Here is a 24,701-nt window from a genome sequence, read left to right as displayed (position 1 = left end):
CCGGGTCAGTTTTGGGTTTGACCCGAACCCGATCCATGACCCGAAATTGTCACCCCTAGATACAAATGGGGGTGAAAACTTGCGGAGAGAAGAAATATATAAGAAACCCGAGATGAAATTATATATAGGATAAGAAAAAGGGGGTACATAACTCGCAAGCTATCAAAGAAGAAACCCTCAGGTCTTAGTGTTTATCACTCACCAAATTTTGCTCCCAAATGTCACAAAGCAGCACCAATATATAGGTGAAGAAAGGGAACCAAACAACCAAACAGTTGCCCACTCAAACCAATAAGATAGAGGGAGATAAAATACCAGAAGTCAGCCGCCTGTAGCAGCACAAGAAGGGGCACGCGGGAAACAAGAACATCCAATGAACGGAACAGGCGTCAGGGGCGTGTATCGGGACAGACAGAAGAATCGAAGAGGCATTAAGGGGGGAATGAACCGAGAGATGCACAAAAGCAGAAAAATGAACCTAATAAAGGCAACTAAATCCCAACAATCAAGACATCAGCTGGCAAGACAACTAGCACATACCCGAATCAACTAAACCACAACCACGGAACTTGGGTCAAACCCAAGTCAGCCCAAATGTCATGGCACCAAAGAAACTAGCACACCATAGGAATAGCATGTCCAAGAGCACAACCTATACATGATCATTGGTTGTCTTCCATCATAGGGTAGAAAAAACATTAAAAAAATATATAAAATTCAAATTACAATTAAGTTCAAATTAAGAATAAAATTGAAATGAAGTTTGTATGCATCAAGGCCGATCTCTCCTAGACCGGTTTAGCAATACTCCTCTACCAAAGAACCACTTTGTCCTCAAGATGGAAGGAATAAAATTGATGATTAATCATCTTATACAACTCCCACATGGCATCATATTTGGATAAGTTCTTCAACTTTATCAACACTTCCTTACTTCCTCGCTCTCCTTGTCGCACTCCTTCCAACTTCAGTGGTTCCAAAACCGCATCCAAATCCTCCGTCAATGTCATTGGTAACTTTGCACTTGCTGCATGGTCCCATACAACTCTCCTCAATTATGAAACGTGGAATATCGGGTGTATGGTAGCAGTTGGTGGTAACCTCAACGATACACCGCTGCTCCAATTCTCTCTAATGTCTCATAAGGGCTAAAGTATCTCGGGGCAAACATCTTATTTCTTTTGCTAGCCACTGTCATTTATCTATAGGGACAAAGCTTCAAATACACCATATCCCCTTCCTCAAATTGAATGTCCTTTCTGCCCCCATCTGCCTACCTTTTCATGATTTGCTGGGCCCTCAACAAGTGTATTTTCAATTCCTCCAACACCCTATCCCTCCTCTCCAAGTACCGCCTTACTAAAAAAATTGGTGTACTACTCTGCCCAAAGTGCATCAAATGATGCAGATCCATTACGTACAACACTTTAAAAGGAGTCATCTAGGATGTCGAATGATATAAAGTGTTATACTATAGATTTCGGTATCCCATATAATCTGACCACCTCTCTAATGAATGCCAACAACTGTGTCACTAAGCATATTTGTTCAATCTGTCCACCACCACCAAAATAATTGTAAACCCCTTGGATAAGGGTAACCCGTATTTGAAATACATGGAGACCTCCTCCCACACTCTGCTTGGAAGAGCTTAGGGATTGTAGTAGTCCCTTCGGAGCCATGTCCATGCACTTTCCTCTAGCTTATCTCACACATAGCCATCATCTCCTCTAAATCCTTGTGCATCCCCTTCTAATATAACTTTACAGCCAATTCATGTATGTTTTCTGCACACCATAGGGCCCCCCAAAAGCGCTTCCGTGGAACTCATGTAGCAAGTGTGGGATATGGATCAAGGTTTGGGATAGCACAAACCTCCCTTGATAGAGCAGTATCTCCCCATCTACAGAATAACTAAGGTGGCTACTCTCATCTTTCAGTAGATCCGCTCTAATCCTTCTTAACTCCTCATCATGCACACTCTCCTCCTTAATAGCCCCCCAATCCAACATCAACAATATCAAAATGACTAACTCTTGGAGCTCCCACATGCATCTAGATAAAGCATCATCCGCCTTATTCTCCAACCCTAGCCTATATTGGATCTCAAAATCATAGCCCAACAACTTTGATAGCCACCTTTGATGCTTCTCGGTCACCATCATCTACTTTAACAAGTACTTCAAGCTTCTCTAATCTGTCTTAACAGTGAAATATCAGCCCAACAAGTAAGGCTGCTATTTTTGAATAGCTAATATAATAGCCATCAACTCCCTTTAATAGATTGATTTCAGTCTGATCTTGGATGTCAACACTTGGCTGTAGTAAGCTATAGACCGATGGTTCTTCATGAGCATTGCCCCCAATCCACATCCTGATGCATTAGTCTCGATCACAAACATCTGGCTGAAATCGAGTAGGGCTAGAACAGGTACGCGGTCATGGTTGTCTTCAACCTCTCAAAGGCCTAGGTCACTGCCTCTTTCCATAAGAAGCTATCCTTCTTCAGCTGTTCGGTCAGTGGTCAGGCTATGGTGTTGTATCCTCTCACGAATCTCTTATAGTACCTAGTCAACCCTAGGAATTCTCTCAGCTCCCTCAAATTTCTAGGCAGAGGCCATTTCAACATGGTCTTAATCTTGGTCTAATCAGTGGTTGCCCCCCCCTGAGATTCTACGTTTTCCAAGTACTATGCATTGGCCCGTTCAAAATGACACTTCTTTAGGTTGGCCCTCAGTTGATGCTCCTATAGCACCTCTAAGACCACTTTCAAATACTCCAAATGCTCCTTGGACATGATGCACATCCTGAGGTATGGTCGGAACACCTTGTTCATGAGGGACTGGAAGGTAGCATGGGCGTTGGTGAGGCCAAATGACATCACAAAGCACTCGTAGTGTCCCTCATGTGTCTTGCATGTCGTCGTTGGAACATCCTCCTCATCCGGGTTTGATGGTATCCGGACTTAAGGTCCATATTCGTGAATACTACCGCTTCACAAAGCTCATCTATCATCGGAATAGGAAATTTGTCTAGCACAATCTCCTTATTCAGGGCCTAGTAGTCCACACAAAATCTCCAGCTTACATATTTTTTTTACCAGTTGAATGGTGCTAGAAAAAGGATTCATGCTTGACTTAATGATCCCTGCCTCCTATATCTCTATGATCGGCTTCTCAATCTCATTCTTCTGGGTCTGAGGGTAGCGGTACGGCCTGGCATTGATCGGTGATACCCTTTCCCTCAAAGTGATGGCATGCTCCTGCTCCATTGGTGGTGGCAACCCTTGAGGTGGCTGAAAAATCTGACTGAACTGTTGTATAACCGACAATATCGAAAGACGGATACCCCCTCTTCCTCTAAACTTTGATCTCCTCTAAGCTCTGCAGCTCCACCAAAAATTATCCTTCCACCTCTTGTATGGCCCTTACCATAATTTTGAAAGACATTATGGCTTTGCAAAGCCCTGCATCTCCCTTAATCACGACCCTTCTCCCTTCCACCATCAGCTTCATTGTCAGCGTTCCCCAATTTACCTTGGTATCACCCAAGGTCTGCAGCCATCTCATCCCCAGGATGACATCAGTGTTCTCTAGCTCCAATGGGAGAAAATCCTTCCTCATTTGGACTCCATGTATAATCAGGATTACTCCCCTACACACTCATCTACTTGTCTCCGTCTTTCCAGTCCCCATCATCATCCCATAGCACCTGATGTCCACCAGTTTCACCCCCAATTGGTATATAACTTGGTTGGAGATGAAGTTGTGGGTAGCCCCACTATATATCAACACCACTACCTTGCTGTCTGCTATTTATCCTCTCACCCTCATATTGTGATTTGGAGCGAACCCCACCAATGAGTTCAAGGAGACCTCTGTCATGTCTACTGCCTTACTCCCACCTCCCTCCTCAGCTTCCTCATCATCACAGATGGTGAGAACCTGAAGAGTTCAGTCCTTACACCTATGCCCCGGCATATACCTCTCATTACATCCGAAACATAACCCTTTTACCCTCTTATCTTACACCCCTGCTTCTGTAAGTCCCTTGAAGTTGTCTCTTGAAAGAACTCCATTACTCTTCTCCTTTAGAGCTGCTCTCTGAAAGGACACTATCTGGGTTCTAGGTGTTAGGATTGTAGAGGTACTCCTATAAGCCCCTCCCATGATGTTGTTTCTGCTAGTCTTCTCCTTCTGATATTTTTCCTCCACCCTTTGAGCAAGCTCCATCATCTCTCTCAGCCTTCTTGATCTAAGCACCTTGAGATATGCTCATACGTCCTCCCCAAGTCCCTTCATGAAATTCCCTTCCAATCCTTCCTCAGAGATTCCTCTCAGCCTACATTACAGTAGCTTAAACTTCTCCTGGTACTCCATAACCGTCCCCTTCTTTGTTAGGGCATAGAACTACTTGTTAAGGTCTCCATCTCTAATGACTCGGAAATATTTCAATAAACACTCATTAAATTCTCCCCATGAGTAGATCGAATGCCTAGCCTCCCTCCATTGAAACCTAGCTAGGGCTTTCCCTTCCAAACATAGAACCGCCGCCATAATTTTTTTTTTTCCTTCAGTCAGCCCATTGATAGCAAAGTAACACACTACTTGATACACCCATCCCTGAGCATCTTCCCCTTCTAAGACCGACATCTTTAACTTCCTCGACTCACATCCATATCCCACCAGTTTCTCCCATTATTGGTTTCTCCTGTGTAATGGTGGTGCGATTCTCTCCCTTCTTCCCTTGGCTGATTTGGACCCCATAGTTCGGCCCAATCATAGCTTCCATCGATCCACCTTCCCTCATGCCTAGGTGGTTTCCAAAAGGGTTCAGATTCCCCTCTTCTTGTTGTCCTCTCTTTCGGATACCCCGACGCACCTCCCATCAAAATATTCTTGGATGGTCCTTAAGGGAAAATGCTCTCCACTTCATCATCATCATCTCCCTGAATTGTCTTCCCCTTCCGATCATCCGTAGGAATAATCAATGAAGCCTTCGATTGCATTTCAATCAACTTCTTTATCATGTCTTTCATATTTCCAAAGCGGTTCTCCATGGATGAGAACCTTCCTTCCACGGATGTGAATCTTCCTTCAATTCTAGAAAACCTCTCATCCATTTCGGTATTGAGTTATTCAATCTCACCTTCCAACACTTCCATCTTCTTCGCCGCCATAGGTCCCTAAAGAGTGCTTTGACACCAATTTGATAAGAAATATGAGAGCTTTCAACCCAAAATAGCAAACCACAAGCTAAAATTGGAAGAACACTCCTCGAATCACTTTTATTGTAAGAATTATGAAAGAAAAGCAACAAGATATAATGATCTTCAATTGGAGAGGAAGATACGATTCTCTCAAACCCTAGCCAGAAGCTAGAGCCCAAAATTCCCTAAGCACAACCTAATTTCAGTCAAAATAAAGATTAACCCTAACCCTAGTGTGAAAACAACTATTAAAAGCATACAATTCAAAGTAAAATATCAAAACAGCCCCTTCAATTCAAATTTTCCTCTCACCTGCACCCCTCGTCTCTCTTTATTAAGATGTGGACCCCACCCCAAGGGTTGCAAACAATGCCCTGTGCGGAACCAGGCTTCCGCTTGGTATATACAAAGGCCGGTCCCTCATGGGCTGACTGGACCGGTCTAACAATAAACTTCATCACTGAAATTGATCATTTCAAGAGAAGTTTCACAAATTCACAGGATTTTTTAAGTTATCTAAAAAAAAATCCAACTGTTTCATTTTACACCCCTTTTTTATTCTTGAAATTTTGTGGAGTTTTACATGCCTACTTTTATTATATCCAACCCAGGTACCCAACCGGGAAATTTACCTAGTTTTATGTTTTTATGATGATGTTTTGGCTTACAAGAAACCAAAAAAAACACCCATACACACAATCAACAAAAGGAAAAAGGCAAACAAAAAGAAAACTCTCTTTTTCATCAGGCTATCTGCAATTACTCTTTAAAATCTGCCATTAGTAGCGATAAGTACGATAAAGCTCTTATAATGTCGATGAAACAGGTCGGTTTCAAAATGTTCTTGGGTGTTACTGCAACAGTAACCAATTGGGACGTTGAGGGCACTACTTGCAGCCTCGTTTTGGAGGATAACCCACTCGTTGAATTTGTTGAGCTTCCAGACACTTGCCAAGGCCTTTATTACTGCAATATCTTAAGCGGAGTTGTTAGAGGTGCCTTAGAGATGGTTCGTTTTTTCTCTCTACTCCTTTCTTTCCAGTCTTATTTCTTCTCTGTCGCTTTATCATTTCAAGCTTGAAGCAGTTCTTAATTAGCTTTTAGGCTCGTTTGGGACGGCTTTCTTACTACTTCTTAAAGCAATTTTCTTACTGCTTCTTAAAGCAGCTTTCTAGTACAAAAATTTTAGTACAAAAATTAAAATTTTTGTACTAGAAAGCTGTTTTAAGAAGCAGTAAGAAAGCTGTCCCAAACGAAGCCTAAGCTAATTAAAATTTTTGTACTATAAAGCTACTTTAAGAAGCAGTAAGAAAGTCTACCCAAATGAAGCCTAAGGACGGCTTTTTTTTTTCTGCATCTTAAAGTAGCTTTTTTGTACTAAAATGTTGCTTTAAGAAGCAATAAAAAAGCCATCCCAAACGAAACATTAATAGCTTCTTGAGAATAGAATTTGTAAGCTTTAAAGAACCTCCAGAACACACTAAATTTGAATTCAGGTGTCCATGAAAACCGAGGTCAGTTGGGTACGAGATATGCTACATGGTGATGATGCATATGAGCTACGCGTCAAACTTATAAAACAAGTTCCAGAGGAATACCCATACAAAGATGACGAGTAAAACAAATCTGGTAAGTGTTGAACTTTTTTTTTTTTCTGTAATCGTTATGTTTGAAGTTATATATGGAATATGAATTAAGAACTCAGATTTTCACTATTTGGGTACTTCATATTCATCATATTGTATTTATTCAATGGATATGAATGATGGCATGGTTATTCTCTCCTTGCTCTCATAACTTAGCTAGTTGATGGTACTTAAACTTGAAGAGCCATCTCTAATGGTGGGCAAATTATTAGGTGCGGATACCAGACAAAGAGAATCATTCGGATTTCTCTCTGTCTATAGTAAAAGCGTAGTTACTGTAACAGTTGCGTTTTGACTGCGTTTTTACTGTAGACAGAGAGAAAATTGGACGGTCTCTCCGTCTGGTGTCCGCACCTAATAATTTCTCCTAATGGTGGCATGATTATTCCTTAAAGATTAGTAAGTATTTAAACCATCTAAACCATCTCTAATTTTTGATGATTGATGATCCTCTAATTCAGGTTTGAAGCTGTTCATCTGATTCAGGTTTCATTTGGAAAAGTTTTTTTTTAATGGCTGGAAAAATGATCTATAAAAATAATATTAATTTCGGTTGGGGTATTTTTACTGTATTTTTTTGAAAATTGTCACAGAAAAATATATTTAAATAAATATAAAAATGATGATTGAGAAGTAAATTTTTTTGAAGTATCAAAATAGTTCTTGACTATATACAAAGATTAATTTGGTCCCTTATTTTTTTTAAACAAGGGATCATTTAGATTCTTATTTAAAAATATTATATTTTAATTTGCTAGCACAAAATATTAAACTCTTATTTTTTTTTTTGGCAAGCAATCAAATGCTATAAGATGTTTAAAATATGTTATTTACTTCATATTATATTTTGGCCTGCACGAATTTTCAACTATTAGCCGCTTAACCACCCCTTGATAAGATTTGTAATGTATGAGAAATTATTATGTGTGGACATCGGACAATCTGGAGATCAAATAGAATGCATCATGTAATTTGATACATAATGATACATAGCATAAATATCGAGCAGAGAAGTGATGTGGCGCATTCTGGTTTGCCTCTGGACACCGTCTGTAGTCCAAACAGAATATTTTTTTTTAAAAGTAGAGATTCATTTTGCACAAAATGTGTTCATAGTGCAATGCAAAAATTGAGAACTTGGGAGGTTGGGGTGTTGGTTGGATGGAAAGCATTCATGATTGAGTGCAAGAGATTTTAATTTTAGCTTAAATTTAACTTTGGCATGATTTTGCAAGAAAAAAAAAAATTAAATAATATTTGAATTTAATTTGTTCTTATTTCATTAATGTGTATATTTGACTTTATATATTCATATAATGTCTAGAAGATTATGTTTATCATTCCATTTTTCTTGAAAGGTCTCAGGAAAATTCTATTTGGATCAAAATACGCTTGAATTTTGAAAATAAACCTTTATATATATATATCTCTAACAATTTGAATCCTTAAACCAAGAAAGATATTAGATATACCATTATAATCTTCAAATTTTACCAAATTTTTTCCTAAACTTGATTTAAATATGTTAAACAAATGATTGAACTGAACGTTCTTCAAAGATCGTTTTTATTTTGGTACCTAAATTGAACAATAGTTGAATAAACTTTGATCATGTTTTGAAAATGATTTGAAAATGGTTCAAATTCAAATCATATTTGAAACTAAATCAAATATTTGCTCGAATCATACTCAAATGTGATTGAATCATATATCTTATATGAAATTGATTCATTTAAAATTATTTATTATATACACATATATTCACTTTAATTATTCCTATAAAGAGCCATTATACTACTAAAGTCCACATTAAGCCAACGTTAGGATGATTAAAACTGTTAGATAATTTCATGGTTTTCATCTTCTTTAAAGGTTGAAACAAAAACTTAAAAGAAACAGTGTAGAAATTCAATACTATATAACTTCAAATATGTAGTGCCAAATATAGGCACTTTATACTGATATAAATAAATACTCTAAATACTATATTGTATGAAAAGAGACTAACTTTGTGAGTATTAGTCAAAGTTTTGAAAATCAGACCGGTTAGTGCGGCTTCGGGAGTTATAGGAGTTGAAGAAATACCGAAATACACTTAGGTTTTACTTTTTACTTGAGTTATTTCTCAAATATCTGCATGATCGAAATCACATGGTTGAGATTTCACGTCTACGCTTAATTGAGCGGTTTGAGCCCACTCTTTGGTTCGCTAGTTTCATGGTCCGAACAGTGGTGGGACCGGTTATTTGTTGGTGGGACCGGTTCTTTGTTTAGCTGGTGGGACCAGTTCTTTGTTTAGCCGGTTTCATAGTGTATTCGAACCGGCCGGCCAAGAACCGATTCAACCTGTTGAACCTGCTGGACCGGCCCAATTTTAAAAACATTGGTATTAGTATCCACACCATGCAGTCTATTGGGAAGATCAGAGAATACATTTACTCATTGATTATCTCCAAACAAATAGTTCCTTGCAAAACACTTCAGGCCGAACAGAAAACTTCCAAACGCACAAAGGAACATAAAATGAGATGCATTGAAGATATAAGGGGGAGAAAAGAGAAGCATAAATAAGCATACGCATAAAAGTGAAAATACAGAAACTCAAAATTTCATTGAAACCTTATACTGCATGAATTATACATAGAATATCTGCCCAACGTTTAACAAACTCTCATGGGGAAGATTCAACATCACACTGTTCTCCCTACAAATCCTCCAAAGAAATGCATAAATATAGTCCACAACAATCTTCTTAACAAGATCCGAGTCCCTTCGAGCCATCACCATTGTGTTGCCCAATATGTGCACCACCCCAGCATCCTTGCACCTGTTCAAGAAATCAGTTTCATCACTGGATCTAATCGAAATCGCACCCGGGTGCGGCGATGGAGCAGATGTTATACAGTCTAGTGATGGATTGCTTGCCATCTCCACAATGGAGTCTGCAACATCATTGTCGGCAACAAGATCAACAGACTTGACATTCCTTTGTGGATCAAAAGTAAAGTCTTCTGAATCAGTGTAGCCTTCCATCATCGTCTCGAGGTGAACGTAAGTAGAGATGGTATCAAATAGCATTTTTTCAAAGTCATCATCCCTTCTGTGAAGGTCATTGTATCCGTACCTTGCGACGCACCGAAACATATGAAAATTTTTCGGACCGATTCGCTTAACAATGAAACGCTCTTCCATTGGAACAGTATAGACTGGGAGGTACTTCACACAAACAAAGATGACGACTGAATGGATTGCGGGAAGATTGGTTATTAGGTGTGAGAAGATATGGGGAACTCCACTTGCTAGCTCAGTGTATACAAAACCAATGCCAGGGACACGAACAAGGCCAAGACTCGGGCCTAGACCGACGATCCAAGCCAACGAAACTTTTGAATGCATCTCGAACTCGTAGCGCTTCACTGTGCCATAATGCCAAACAAACATGATGAGGAGAAAGGCGGCGGCTACGACAAGAGGGACCCATCCACCCTGATTGACCTTGAATAGGACTGCAGAGAAGTATGTCAGCTCGACTAGAAGGGAGAGAGCAGTGAAGAGGAAAATGAGGATCCAATGGCTTCGCCATACCAAGAGCATGACAGGGATCATCAACAAGGTTGTAACTAGCATGACAAGTACAACAGCGGTTCCTGGCATAGAATATATTTAGTTTTAAAAACAAGTATAGGGCCTCCTTCACCTGATTCCAGATTTAAATAAAGCCAAAAAACATGAAATAATCAACTCATAGTACTATAGCTAAAATATGGTAGAACGATCTTAAATCCTACCCTAACACTTGTGTGCAGGAAAAATTCACTCAGTAGAGGTCCAAAGTCCGCATTGGCTAATCTACAAAAAAACCATAACATGAAAAACATGATAGGCACCTGCAGCATACAACAAAGGGAAATTTTCTGGGATATAATAACCAAAAATCTAGATTTCCTTTTAATATAAGGAAAACAACATCATTAGGCCTTTATTCCATTCCGTGGGGTAAGCTACATGAATCATTTTTCTCCATTGTGTTCGGTTAAGAGTCAAATTCACATTTAAATCTGATAAAAAATGTTATTTCTAATTTTTTTCTAACCAAATTTTCTTAGGTCTACCTCTACCTCTCTTAACATAGGCAAAATTTAATACATATACTCTCATAACCAAGTTATCAAAAGGGCGACATTTTATATGACCAAACCATCTAAGGCGATTGTCTCTAATCTTATCTGCCACTGTAGCTACTCAAACCTTTTCACTTATATGCTTGTTTCACATTCTATCTCTAAGTGTAAAGCCACTCATCCACCTGAGCATTCTCATTTTTACAACACTTAACTTAATTGTATGCTTCTCTTTTAATGGCCAACATTATGCACCGTAAACCATTGCAGGCCAACCAAATTCACAAGCAATCAAGTGAAGTAAAAGGAATTTATTTTGCAAAGAGAGATGCATGAATGAGATGAAATTTCTCGTTCATTCTAGTTTTTCAGGCATGATGTCTGTAAACAATGTGACTAAAACAAGAAGAATGACAAGAAATAAAAGTTGACGGTATTCATTAAAGGTGAACTTTGTGCATAGTTCATATTAGGGGTTTCAAAAATCAACACGACCCGAAAAAATCCGGATTTGGGTCGACCTGTTTGTAAAACGGGTCAGGTCCGAGTTCGAATTTTTGGCCTGTTTGTTAAACGGGTCGGGCTGGGGTCGACCCGAAAACCCGCGAGTCGACCCTGATAACCTGTTAGTAAAAAATCTTTTGAAATTAAAGAAAAAATAATTATGTAAAATTGTTCTAAACGATGGCTAAGAAATTATTTGAACTCCGCTGAGTTTTTTAAACATACAAATAATCGATGTCGTGTAACTAAATTTTAATAAACTTTTTTTTTTATTATATTTTTTTTTTGAAAAAAGCAATATATATATTAAGATATGCATCTATATTTACCATTAAACTAACCAAAAAAATAATCCAATCAATGGGGTTATAATACGCATACATAGAAGAAAAAAACATCCAATCGATGCCGTGTAACTTAATTTTTTGAAATCCCATTAAGTTCGGTTCGGGTTTGCGGGTCGGGTCGGGTCAACACGGTAACCCGCATGGGTTGGGTCCGGGTTATATATCCTGACCCGTTTAGCTAAACGTGTTGGGTTCGGGTCAACCCGTTTACACCCGGGTCAACTCGAGTTGGACCCGAACCCGACCCGTTGACCCAAATTGACACCCCTAGTTCAAATAATATGAAAATCACCTCGAAAAGGGGGAAAAAATGAGGAAACAGGCTTACCGTATGCATTGCCAATCTGGCTTTGATTTTCGAATCCAGCGGTAACAGCTATGCAGAGAACCAAAAGAATCCAATTAATGTCAGGAATGTATATCTGTCCAAGAAACTTCTTTGATGTGTGAACAACCTTGACCCTTGGGAAACAACCAAGAGCAAGTGCCTGCTTGATTATAGAAAACGTAGCAGATATTGTGGCTTGACTAGCAATAATAGCTGCTGCAGTTGCAACAATAAACATTGGCCAGTATATGCTATCTGCATGTAAATAAAGCATCGCTATTATTTCAAACAAGATATACACGTATGGCTTGAAGCTAAGGTAGATAAGATGACCAACCTGGAATTGATCGATAAAATGCATTACAAACATGATCTTGGTGCTGCATAATGTAAGCTGCTTGCCCAGAATATGCCAAAAGAAGGCATGGAAACACAACAAGAGTGAAAGCAATCTGCATAACAAGTAAATTGCTTCTTGTGTCGGTTGTATGCAAGTGTCAACATTAAGGCTTCGTTTCGGACAGCTTTCTTACTGCTTCTTAAAATAGTTTTCTAGTACAAAAAAAATTAATTTTTGTACTAGAAAGCCGCTTTAAAAAGCAAGAAGAAAGCTGTCCTAAACGAAGCCTAAAAATGGTTGCTTAAACAAGATAATTTACCTGAACCGAAAGAACAGGGAAATGACATAGGTCAGCAAATAAGGTTTCAGTTCCTGAAAAAAAGAAGTATCATATATATAATCTCAGCTTAGCAGCTGCAAGTAAATAGAATTAATTTGATGACCAAGAAAAATAATCATTTAAATATTTAGAGGGGATAACCTGTAATGCTTAGCATGATTCCTCCAAGGGAAGTCCAATTCCTATGACCACCTTTGAAGTATCTAACTATATAAACTGGATTGAAAGCTTTGAGAATCGAACTGTCATATTTCCAGATGTTGACTGCTCCTATGACTCCTATTAAAAGAAACCAAAGTAGGACAATGGGAGCAAATAACCAGCCAACTTTGTCTGTACCATAATGTTGCACGCTGAACAATCCAACTAATATGATCACCGCCACCACTATAACCACATCTGTCATATTGAGATTGTAAATGGAAAAAAAAAAAACATCAGTTATGCCACACCATTTCAATACAAAATGTGCATAGCAGCAAAGGTTTAAGGTTGTTCAGAGAGGTTTTCTATGAGGCAGTTGGGAGCCATGGGAAGGGTGTGGAAGAATATGAACAAAAAGAAGAGGAATTAACATTTTGGAACTCTTTCAGTGCCAAACACATTGTGATAAATGAATTGAAAAATAAAACAGTATTTTACCGCAAAAAAGGTGATTTTTTGTTATGGAAGTTCAAAATTTTGGAAGCATCCATGATAGTACAGTGTTCAACAAAAGATGGGGAATAAATGCCAAGGACTTGAGGCTCACTATTAATCCAAAGCCACGCAAGCAGTTAAAATAACAAATATCCTCAAAATTACCTTTGTTAATCTCAGGGTGGTTAACCTTGATTCCACCAGATGCTGAGAGCACTGCAAACAAAGTTCAGCAAGTTTCATCATTAGTGCTTAAAGATACGTCAAACAGCACAAATGATCTTGAAAACCAATAGAAACATAAGCAATGATTAGATATTACTGATTAACTATTTTTAGAATGGCAAATACTGAATTAATTAACGCAGCATCAGATTGAAAATCAATAAGATAAGAAATAATTTCATTTTTGTTATCAGAAATAAATATTGGAAATGTAAGAGTGAGAGCATCGGAGCAATGTGAATAACAGACAACATGCAGAGAAGGGAAAAGGTAATCCTAACAGAAAAAGACCATTTATGGAGAAAATGTACCTGAAATGGCAGGAGTAAGTATACCATCACCAATAGCCATACAAGTTCCAATAAGAACAAGAATAAGAATAACATTTCTCTTGTATGTATGAGCCTCTAACCATGACTTAACTTTTGATGCAAGTGAATTTTCCTCATATGTTTGGCGACTATAAGTTGTTATTTCTTCATCAGTTTTACGCTGGTTGGGGATGGTGTTTATCTTGGCATGCCTACAAAGTAATGAGTATAGAGCAAAAGTACCCCCTACAAAATACATAGCATGAAAAATTGCATCAGTATCAAGGAAGAGGAATTGGAGAAAACTTGGGGCATTTAGAAGTTTGCATTAAGCATTAAGAATGATTCTCGAATCTTTCATTTGCAAAAATAGTTAAATACCTCAAAATTCAAACTAGTAAAATATCTAGAGATATGTGGTTTAGTCCTCGATTTGCATTTTTGCAGTGTAGATATATTAGTTGAACAGACATAATAGCTATAAAATAACAAAATATACAAATACAAACCCCGAAAAATCATACAACTGAATCATTTAAAAAACAACCAATTCCTTCGTGGTGGAATATTCGTACAAGTTAACGTTTGGGTGGTGGCATATTTCTTGGTCTATTTGGGAGGTGGATGTTGGATTTATCTTTTGGAATTTTGACTTAGGCTGTGATTTGGTGTTGGGCATGTGGGGCTATTTTTTCCTATTGCTGGAACTTGGCTTTATTGTTAGATGGCATTTGCAGTATATCTGCTTACCTATTACTAATTGTGTGGAGAATTTTACTATTGCTTATGCATGGGACTACATGGTCACAATCTATTCTACTGCTACATACGTGAAGGATTTGATAAGCGTTTGCCACTATTTACGGTATTCGTTATTCTTCCTATTCATGGATTTCACCTAACCAGTTTCCAGGTTTTTTCACACAACATAGACTTCATGGGATTTTCTTCTATATGGTTGTTTAAATTTTGGATCAAATATAAAGGCTTGAATTCTAGGATTACTAGAACTAAATTGGGGTTGCTTTGTGCTAACCATATCTACTAGCATTGGATAGTAGGAGCCTATAAATATTACGAGGCATGTAAAAAAAAAACTTTAGCTTGACTAAAATTTCTCTTTCTAGATTCTATTTTGTGAGAACAAATTGAATGTGTGATTCCTTCAAGTGTAGTACAAATAGGAACACCTAATTTCGAGGATAAACATCTCCTTGTATCAATGTGGGTCCTCATTTTTCCTATTTTGTCTATTTCATCAACATAACTTGATATTGACTTGCTTAGAATCTTGATTCTGATAAAACATCGGCAAATCAAAATTTTAATTTTTGGAAATAAAATTCACTTGTTAATTTTATGGGTTTATAATTCATTGCTGAATTTATCATATTATTTCAGAACTTGATTTTAACCTTAGAAACCCATAGCAGTAATTTCACATAAAATTTCCTAGAAAGTTCATTTCAGGAGGATGAAATGCTAAGAAAGATCTAAATTTATCAATAGGTTACTCAAATATCTAGACTTTTCAAAAGCATGCTAAGGTGATACTTGTGAAGACAACAAACCAAGTAGCTGATGCAAAATTAGCAGCTCGTAGTTCGAAACTAGTTGTTCCTTCCCATAGAGCACGAACAACTTCTAAATAATCAACATCTTCTTATGGAAAGGGGCTAAGATGACCATGAAAGAGCGGTGGTTATTTATAGTATTACAAAGTTTTTAGGCAGTGTAGATTAACTAAAGCCATGCATTTTAGCATGTAAAGCAATAAACTAGATTACACTTTATTGTGTTGACTATATAGGACTGCAAATGAGCCATTTATAGAAAATGTTGCCAATGAGATCCTAGCTGTGGGTCGGTTTCTTGATTTTTCCATCATTTTGAGATAACAAAATCACGTAAAATATGAATGATATGAAAATGCTGGTATATTCCTTAAATTAGAATAAATAATAAATAATCAAGCTTGTTTACAGACTAGAATCCTCATAACATACATAGCAATTATTCTAAAGCCTTTGATGCTAGATTCATTTAATTTTCACTAATGATAGCATCCAAGTCAGTATTGTTGCTTTCAAAATCATACTGAAAGAAGCATGCTTAAGCAATTTTTTTGTTAGACTTAGATTCCAATTTAACACTGCCGTTGTCAGGTCCCAAGTCCTGGATGAGAAAAGTGAAGGGTTGCGTTAGGTAGTTGACAGCCAGTGTAAAATTTGTCGAATAATCATGACTAGATTCCAATTACAGTTGGAAAGCAGTACTTCTTAATAGTTCAAAAGGTATGAGAGTTCACCATGAACAGCTTGCGGTAGAAAGATTTAATAACATAAAAATTGCATTTATAAGAACAATAATGCTTTACCTTGGCCATTGTCGTTTGCTCTCAACACCACAAAGACATATTTGAGAAGCGGGACTAGAGTTAGAGAGTATATAATCAGAGAAAGGGCTCCAATAACATCTTCGGGATCGCTTATTCCATGAGGAAATGTGTTATAAAAAACATATAATGGCGATGTGCCCAAATCTCCAAATACTACTCCAAGGCTCTGGAATGATAGTCTTAGAAGCAACAATGACGAGAATTTCTGCTAAGAAGATTTACAAATTTTCAGTTTAGTAAAATCTTCTTTAATAACAACAAAAGGGCTTAATGCTGGACTAAACAAAAGGAATTCATTTTGTATTTTCATTCACGAAATATAATATCATGCAGATTGCAGAATTAATATTTTTTTTTTCTTTTGTTTGCAGAATTAATATGATTATTAATTAAATAGAAAGTAAGACTTTACTTGTAAACCAAATTATCAAAATTGTCAAAGAAATATGCTACTCAGCCATAATGATCGCCACGTAAAAGAAGTGTTTCCATGGCCCCAACCTCAGGAAAAAGAGTTAAGATTCAAAAGCAGATCGAATTGCCAATAAAATTCAGGGAGGCCTCACTGCATGAAAAAACTCAAATCTATCCCTCAACGCACCTCACCGGTTCACCACAGTGTGCAATTTGATCAACAAGAAAAAATAAGAACAAAAAGGAAGCCAACAAAATGTCTCATCTATGCAGCAAAGAAACAATAGATGATTGTATTTTGAAAAGTGTCATAGATTACTGCAAATATAGAAAATTACAAAACAAAAAATAAATCAGAAAAATAGAAAATTGCAAAAAAGAAAAAAAAATCCAGAATATCAGCCATTCCTAATAGCATGGTGGAAATAACTATAAAGAAATTACTAGCCTTATTTCAAAGATCTGAATAAACTAAGAACTTTCCAAAATCTCTGATATCAAAAAACATCTTTCAAACCCATTTTTCCTTATAAATACAGGGCAAGAACTTCAGTAATTACCATATACTGTGATCAACAAAAGCAAAACAAATGAAGAGTATGTAAAATAAGATACAATTTTATTTTTCTTTTATGAAACGAAGGAATGATACTTCTCCCAAAAAAAAAATCAAAAATAGACAAGAAGCAGCCACAGCAACCTAGAAAAAGGGAGTAGCAAAAGAATACCTTCTCTCTGTACATATTCCTAAGCCTTCCAGCTTCTTCATCCATGGGCTGATCAAGCTTCTGATCCAAATCCCACATGCTTCCTCTCCCACCATCTTCCTCCAGCGAAATCGACGCCATCAAAACCCACAAATTCCACTCTCAATCCTAACTCCACAATCCCCAATCCAAAACTCGCAATAAATCAACAATCCAAAATATATCAATTCCAATCAAACCTTAAACACCAAAGATGAACTTCTAACCAAGATGCCAAATCCCATCTCTCAATTACCAACTCAGAAGCCAAAAAAAATACAAATTTCCTAACCACATCGATCAAACAAAATGTGAGGCAGGCTTATCTCCGGGGGTTTTGGCCTCGGATGATCGAAAACCTGGAATGGAAGCTGACAGTTTGAAAGGAAAGGGTGGTCCCGAGAAGAATAGAGAATAGATGAAAGGCATCTGCTTGCGTTGCAGATGAGGAGCATATAGCCTGTGGAAGTTCGAATGGAGAGTGACCGCGAGATTTGTCCTTCCATTGGATGGATTTTTAGAGAGAGAAGAAAGAAGAATGGGGGCCGCTGAGAGCAAGAGAGAGAAGGGCGGGCTAGGAGAAGGTAACTGAATGTATTCTACTTCTGTTTTTTCTTAATATTCTAATGCTAGTCACGTTGATCGTCACTGGTGGATTGGGTAAAAGATATTATTTTTATTTTTATTTTTTTTAAGGCTAAAAGATATTATACCATTAAAAGATTCAAAGGGCTTGCAAACATAAATTCGACCTCATATACCTAATAAAACACAGAAGGTGGATTTAGATATTTATCATAAAATCTTTATGTAATTATATTTATTTATAAAATATATATTTTTTAAATATATTAAAAGCAATATTTATATGTGAATCATTTATATGGTTTGTATGGATAAGAATGGAAAAAAGACAACTAAGTTGGTTGTATAAATATTTATGATACAAAGAAGTATTTTTCTTAAAGATCTAATAGATCTTATATTCAAAGTATTGTAGATTGATACAAATTAATTTTATATGAACTTGAAAGTGGTATACCATTTTTTGTGAAGCATAGTTCATAATTTCAATTCTTTGGCATTTGAATAGAGCGTCGCTGTGCTATGAATCAAATATATTTTATTTTGAAGCAATTTTGAAATCATGAAGGAGTTAATTTGGCAACCTTAGGGATTTATGTTAGGAAAAATTATTCTGTGCGGACCTAGACGGCAATCAGAGATCATCCAAAATGGGTCACATCACTTTTTTGCTCAGTACTGGAGATTATCACTCATGTGGCAAGAAGGTGATGTTGCATCTAGTGATGGTATATGAGGATGATAGTCAAGGGTTGGCATAGACGCATGAGGATAATGAGGCCACAACTAGCACTTATATACGAAGAGGTATATCTAGCCATGTTGCGTCTTGGAGTATTCGCGACGATAGAGAAATATAAAGCTTAGCGTCTTAGCATTGTACGAAAATTCGGCACGCAATTAGATAAGAGAGAGAGTGTAGCATTTATGAGACACCAATATTTTACGTGAAAAACCCCTGAAAAGGAGAAAAAACCACGGGGCATAGCCCAATTTGAATGAATCCACTGTTATTGCAGTTGATTACAAATGAGGTTCTTCCTTGGGGGAAGACCTTAGCTTGATGTACATCTTGCAGAGTACATTACATGGTAGGAATGCAAAGAATCACTATTGACGTGTTTGTTTGGCCAGAAGGACTATAGTAGATGGGTGACGTAAGTCCGAAGGACCGTAGTCGGCGGGTGACATAGGTCGGAAGGACTGTAATCGGTGGGCGATGTAAGTCAGATGGTATTCGGGTAGGACTCCGGCATCACTTGGAGGTCGGGTAGAATTCCGGCATCACTTGGAAGTCGAGCAGTATTTCAGCGTCCTGTGAAAGTCGGACAAAATTCTGGCATCCCGTGGAAGTCAGGAAGAATTCCGGTGGTGGTCGAGGAGGAGTTTCTGTCACGACCCAATCTGACCAGAACGAATCTCTTCGCGTCGGGCCACGACAAATGTTAAAAATCCAGAATCTAGCTTTAAGACTTTCATTGTACTGAAGTAACATTTTTCAACATCCTGATAATTCGTAATTCAATCAAAACGCCACAGACTTCAAAATACCTGATAAAAATCTTCCAGAAAATTCTCAAAACGTGCACAAATATCATCTCAGAAACATACGAAAAGTTACGCGGTAGAAAGTTTATCAGTGCAAAATGAAACCAAATATTCGCTAACGGAAATAACATTTGAAATAGAAAAGTCATCAAAAATCTCATTTCTTAAAATTGAGAAAGACGGGATGTGCCTTACCTCGAGTCGATCAACTTTTTCAACTACGACGACGGACGAAAACGGACCGAAGTCGCCCAAAAATCATTTTTCTTCCTTTTTTTCCTTCGATTTTCTCTCTCCTGGGCTTTTCTCTCTCTTCAAAAGATCTCCAACTCATATATATCCATGCAGATCGTACGGGACGATCCAAAATCGTCCCGGGACGTTGTGCCCTCTGGACAAACTTCGTTCAGACGCGAACAGTAATCGTCCCTGGACGACTTGCTCTCTGGACAAATTTCGTACATACGAACCCTATTTCGTCCTGGGACGAACCTCCCAGCCATAAATTATGTACAAATCTATACCGATCGTCCCAGGACGATCCAACTTCGTCTTGGACGATCCTGGAAGGAAAACACGGAAAACTGGCTCTCACAGTTTCTTCCCTCCTATCCTTCTTCTATTTTCTTCTCCTTCTTCTTGCTTCCCCACCCCCATCAAAAGAAATGAGGGGTCTATTTATAGTTTTATGGAGTGGCATGGCCCGTAAATAGGTGAGAGATCAGGGGCAAATGTGGAGTAGTTCGATGGGCGGCTGATATTGAATCCCTTGATCATGGAACATTTGTCAGACATTTAAAGGTCTTAGTGGTGTCGGAATTCAGCGATCTTGGGCTCGTTGGATTCGTCTCGTCGAGCCGCTCGATTCAATTATAAACATTTCACATTTGGAAACCGTTTGGTAGTTCAAAATGTATTTCGAACCTTCCAACAATATTTTGGATCCTTGATTCGAACTCATTTGAGCTCGGATTGAGTTGAATTTGGTGTCGTTGGGTTCGTATTTCCGAGACGATCAGTTCGACTGTAAGTTTGCTGAAATCAAAGTTCAGGTGATCCCAGAATTAACTTTTGAAGTTTCCGTCTTGATTTTTGCCTCGAGATTCATTCCCGGTCAAGATAATTTGTTGATGGTATATCAAGCCGTGTAGTAAGCAAGGCTAACAAAAGGAGCAGACTAGCACCCTGTGCAGAAAATGTTGGAGGTCATAATCTTATATATGGAATTCATATGATTTGAATATCGTCCAAAATCATAAAAAATGAACTACAAGAAAATGTTTTAAAATCCTACAAAATTACCCCCTATTCATTTTTGTATAATCAAATACTTAGAAGATATAAAACTCTTACATTTCAAATATAATACCATTCTAATACAATTAATGATGCCTTCCAATCTCTTTCTTGCTAATAATTATCATTATGAGTCACTTGTTTTTTTATGGGAAGTGAGATGTGACAATATAAACGTACGTGTGAACTATTGTAATGAAAATGTGAACATTGAGAACTAGTAAGTTCTAAGCTCACAGGGGAGCGAGGTTCCCTCTTACTCCTAATTTTATATGAATTATCATCTTGATAATAATATTATTTTACACTTATATCTTAGAATTGTTAGTTCTTAGTGGAGTATGATTGTGTTGATCAATCGGGTTACGTTATTGACTCAAATCTCAATTCTGTCTGTCAAGCTCGACTAGGAGCTCGTTGGGGCAGCTCACAGTCCCCCTTTTGCTTGGGGGTTTGAGGGCGAAGCATTTAAAAAAAATATTTAATTTTTTAGTGCGGTGTGGCTCTGGGGTTTTTTATTGGTTTTGAATTTTTTTCCGTTAAATACCGGTGTTTTTATTTTTTTTTTGCTCTTGAATTACTTACCTACAATAATTTATTCATAATATTGTGTTTCAATGCTCATATATATATATATATATTTTTTAGATAATTTTTTGCAACACATTAAAAGTTTTCCTTGGGTAAAAAATGTAAAAAACTAAAAATTTTGTAAATTAAATACTTTTTTATTTTCAAGTGAAACAATGGAAATAAATAATTTTATTAGGAGTTTATATTTGTCAGAAATTCATCATAAAAATGTAGATATTTTAATGTTTAAATAAATAAATGCAAATCAAACAGTTAGTGTTGAACATCGTTCGATTTGATTTCAAAATTATTATAATTTAAAATAATCAAATCGGACAATATTATATGGAAATAAATATTGAACTAAACAATAATGATATTCTAATAAGAAAGAATTGTTCAATTTGGATAAAAAACAACTAAATTTTTTTTTGGGATTGATTCCGTTAATTTAAATTGTTTTTTTTAATTTTGTTAAAAGGCAAAATTGACTTATATGCCCATAATTCGGGGTGTTAATAATTGATCCAACCCGACAATCCAATTAAAATCAGACTTTAAAAATTCGAGTTCAGGTTGACCCAATAATCATTTGGGTTAAACAGGTCAAACTAGCTTGAATACAAATATTATTTGAACAAGGTTGAATAAAGATCAAACAATATTTGATTGGTCATTGCTTGAACCTAATTCGAATAAAATTTGAACAATGTTTGAACTTTCCTTGACACGCACAGTCTAGTGATTCCTTCCCATTTCACATTGTCGATCACAAGATCCTATTACAAGATCCTATTGAGCCTCTTCTTCTTATCACACACTGTCATTGCCTTCCCGATCATCTCTCTCTGCAAAATCTTCTTCCCTCGCATATCAAACTCATCATTGGTAAGCCCTCCCATCATGAAATCATTTCCGCTCATAAGCAAGTCTCAACCGCAAGCCCCTAGCTTTGTCAATTCCTTGTGGCCCGGCTAAGCCCCCAACTTCACCGCCCTTGTCCACTCTTGTCCATGCACCCCCAAGCAATCCCATCACAACCACGATTCCTACTCCCGCGAGCATTAATACCTATGTTCAAGAATATGGTTTAAAAAGAAACGTTCGAATCATCTTTGAATTCTTGTTCAATTTAAGGTTCGAATTTTAGCTATTTCAAATCATTTTCTTAGACTAGTTGTGAATGAGAAGTTTTCAAATATAAAAGAGTGATAATTTGGTTTATTCAAGCATATTTCCTCCATAAATGAAACAACGATATATTTCTCCAATTTTACTTATTATAGGGCCATATAAAGGCCAAAATTTCAATTAAAATTTAACAAAATTGGTAAGTTATAAATTAAAAAACAGACCTTTTATTTTGAACTATTTGGCTTTACTTTTTTTTTTTTTTTTTACTTATAAAATTTTCTCACTAACCCTATCAACTTCTTCAAACTTATTTATATATGTGCAAAATTTCAAAAATAAATAACTAAATGAATAAATAATATATATATACAAAACTTCGATAATATCAAGGAAATAAATTTTCCTCAATTTTCATAAATATCCAAAAACATTTAGAATAAATAAACTTCATTGACCAAAGAATAATTATTGGTTAATCAAAGACTTTTATGTTAATCTTTATTTATTTTCTTAAACAACCCTCCACATAAGCATTTCTTCTACATTTTTTTTATTTTATTTTCGCTTTAGTCATATAGAATCCAAAAAAGTGATCTTTCGAATATGCTTTGCATACTTCATTTGAAAGCCGCCATTCATTAAAAAGAAATATACATATAATCATTATTTAATTTTTTATAAAACTAACATCCATTATTTTGTTATTGACTCAAATCTCAATTCTGTCTGTCAAGCTCGACTAGGAACTCGTTGGGGCAGCTCCCAGTCCCCCTTTTGTTTGGGGGTTCGAGATGAAGCTTCGATAATATCAAGGAAATAAATTTTCCTCAAATTTCATAAATATCCAACAACATTTAGAATAAATAAACTTCATTGACTAAAGAATAATTAATGGTTAATCAAAGACTTTTATGTTAATCTTTATTTATTTTCTTAAACAACCCTCCACATAAGCATTCTTCTACATTTTTTTTATTTTGCTTTCGCTTTAGTTATATAGAATCCAAAAAAGTGATATTTCGAATATGCTTTGCATACTTCATTTGAAAGCCGCCATTCATTAAAAAGAAATATACATATAATCATTATTTAATTTTTTATAAAACTAACATCCATTATTTTAAAATAAATCTTTTTATATGTTGTGATCATATTATTAAGAAATTTGAAAAAAAAATAATTTAGAATTTTGTTATGTTATTTGAAGCTTGATTTATAAATAAAAAAATAGATATTGCAAATTTAAGAGCTTTATTTATATTATACTCTTTATCCTAATCTTAGAAAAAATAAACAATAATAAATAATAGAGAAAATTAGGCTTACAAAGACTCGCATTTACTAAAAAAATTATATAGAGATATGCTAATACAAAATATATCATAATTGGCTTCAATTCTCTTGGATTTACTATGATATTAGCATACAATTAGACATATCATATACAACACTTATTTTAGGATCTGTATAGGAGAGTTGTAACTTTTTATAGAAAATAGTTGTAAAATTACTATGGAGAAAGTAGCTTTTTTGAAAGTTGTTGTAGAAAATAGCTTCCTAGCTAGCACAAAGATTTATAGAAAATAGTAAAAGAGCAATGGCCAAATAAAAATTGTTGTCACAATTTAAAAAATAAAACAATAAAAACGTTGTCCCAAACAATGCCTTAATGGAAATAAAAAAAAATTAATTTTTATTTATATATTTTACATCTGGATATAGGGTTGTTGAAATCGGGTCATGGGTCAAGTTCGGGTCCAATCCAGAACTGACCCAACACTAGTTGACCTAACCGGAACCTGACCTGTTTTTGCATACGAGTCAAGTTTTTCAACCTGGACCCAACCCTCACGTGTTGCTGAGTTGACCCGACCTGACCTGCAGCGACTCGGCGAGTTGGCGACAAACTAAGACTGTGAGGCCACAGGCGAGGTGAGGCATCAGCAGCTCGATGAGTCGGTGACGACGATGCCGACAACGCTACTCACGTCAGACGC

General features: G+C 36.5%; 2 protein-coding genes across 4 annotated transcripts in view; one reads left to right on the top strand and one right to left on the bottom strand.

Moving 5' to 3' along the window:
- LOC110108255 (trafficking protein particle complex subunit 3) overlaps positions 1-6,968 on the top strand; it is an 18,868-nt gene extending 11,900 nt beyond the window's left edge. Inside the window, exons 4-5 of one of the 2 annotated variants that reach the window (XM_028696126.1) lie at positions 6,036-6,218; positions 6,729-6,968. In XM_028696126.1, the coding sequence (XP_028551959.1) occupies positions 6,036-6,218; positions 6,729-6,755 (210 nt within the window). In that variant the 3' untranslated portion in view covers positions 6,756-6,968. Of the gene's footprint in view, positions 1-6,035; positions 6,219-6,705 lie in introns of both variants that reach the window. The other variant, XM_020838818.2, reaches the window with a different exon arrangement.
- Positions 6,969-9,419: 2,451 nt separating this feature from the next.
- On the bottom strand, positions 9,420-18,124 carry LOC110108257 (probable potassium transporter 11). 2 transcript variants are annotated; one of them, XM_020838819.2, is made up of 9 exons: positions 17,551-18,124; positions 16,388-16,616; positions 14,011-14,256; positions 13,640-13,690; positions 12,977-13,234; positions 12,815-12,867; positions 12,493-12,607; positions 12,156-12,410; positions 9,420-10,502 (listed from the first exon to the last, which is right to left on the bottom strand). In XM_020838819.2, exons 1-9 carry the CDS (start codon positions 17,668-17,670, stop codon positions 9,490-9,492), a joined length of 2,340 nt encoding a protein of 779 aa, XP_020694478.1. In that variant the 5' UTR covers positions 17,671-18,124; the 3' UTR covers positions 9,420-9,489. The 2 variants fall into 2 exon arrangements, with proteins under 2 accessions (XP_020694478.1, XP_020694480.1); XM_020838821.2 differs by having other exon boundaries at positions 16,388-16,613; positions 17,551-18,121.
- Positions 18,125-24,701: the final 6,577 nt, after the last annotated feature.

This window comes from Dendrobium catenatum, unplaced genomic scaffold (assembly GCF_001605985.2).
Source record: "Dendrobium catenatum unplaced genomic scaffold, ASM160598v2 fragScaff_scaffold_716, whole genome shotgun sequence".
Taxonomy (NCBI): Eukaryota; Viridiplantae; Streptophyta; class Magnoliopsida; order Asparagales; family Orchidaceae; genus Dendrobium; species Dendrobium catenatum.
The sequence above is the reverse complement of the archived record's forward strand: the minus strand, read 5'-3'. Positions and strand labels throughout refer to the sequence as shown.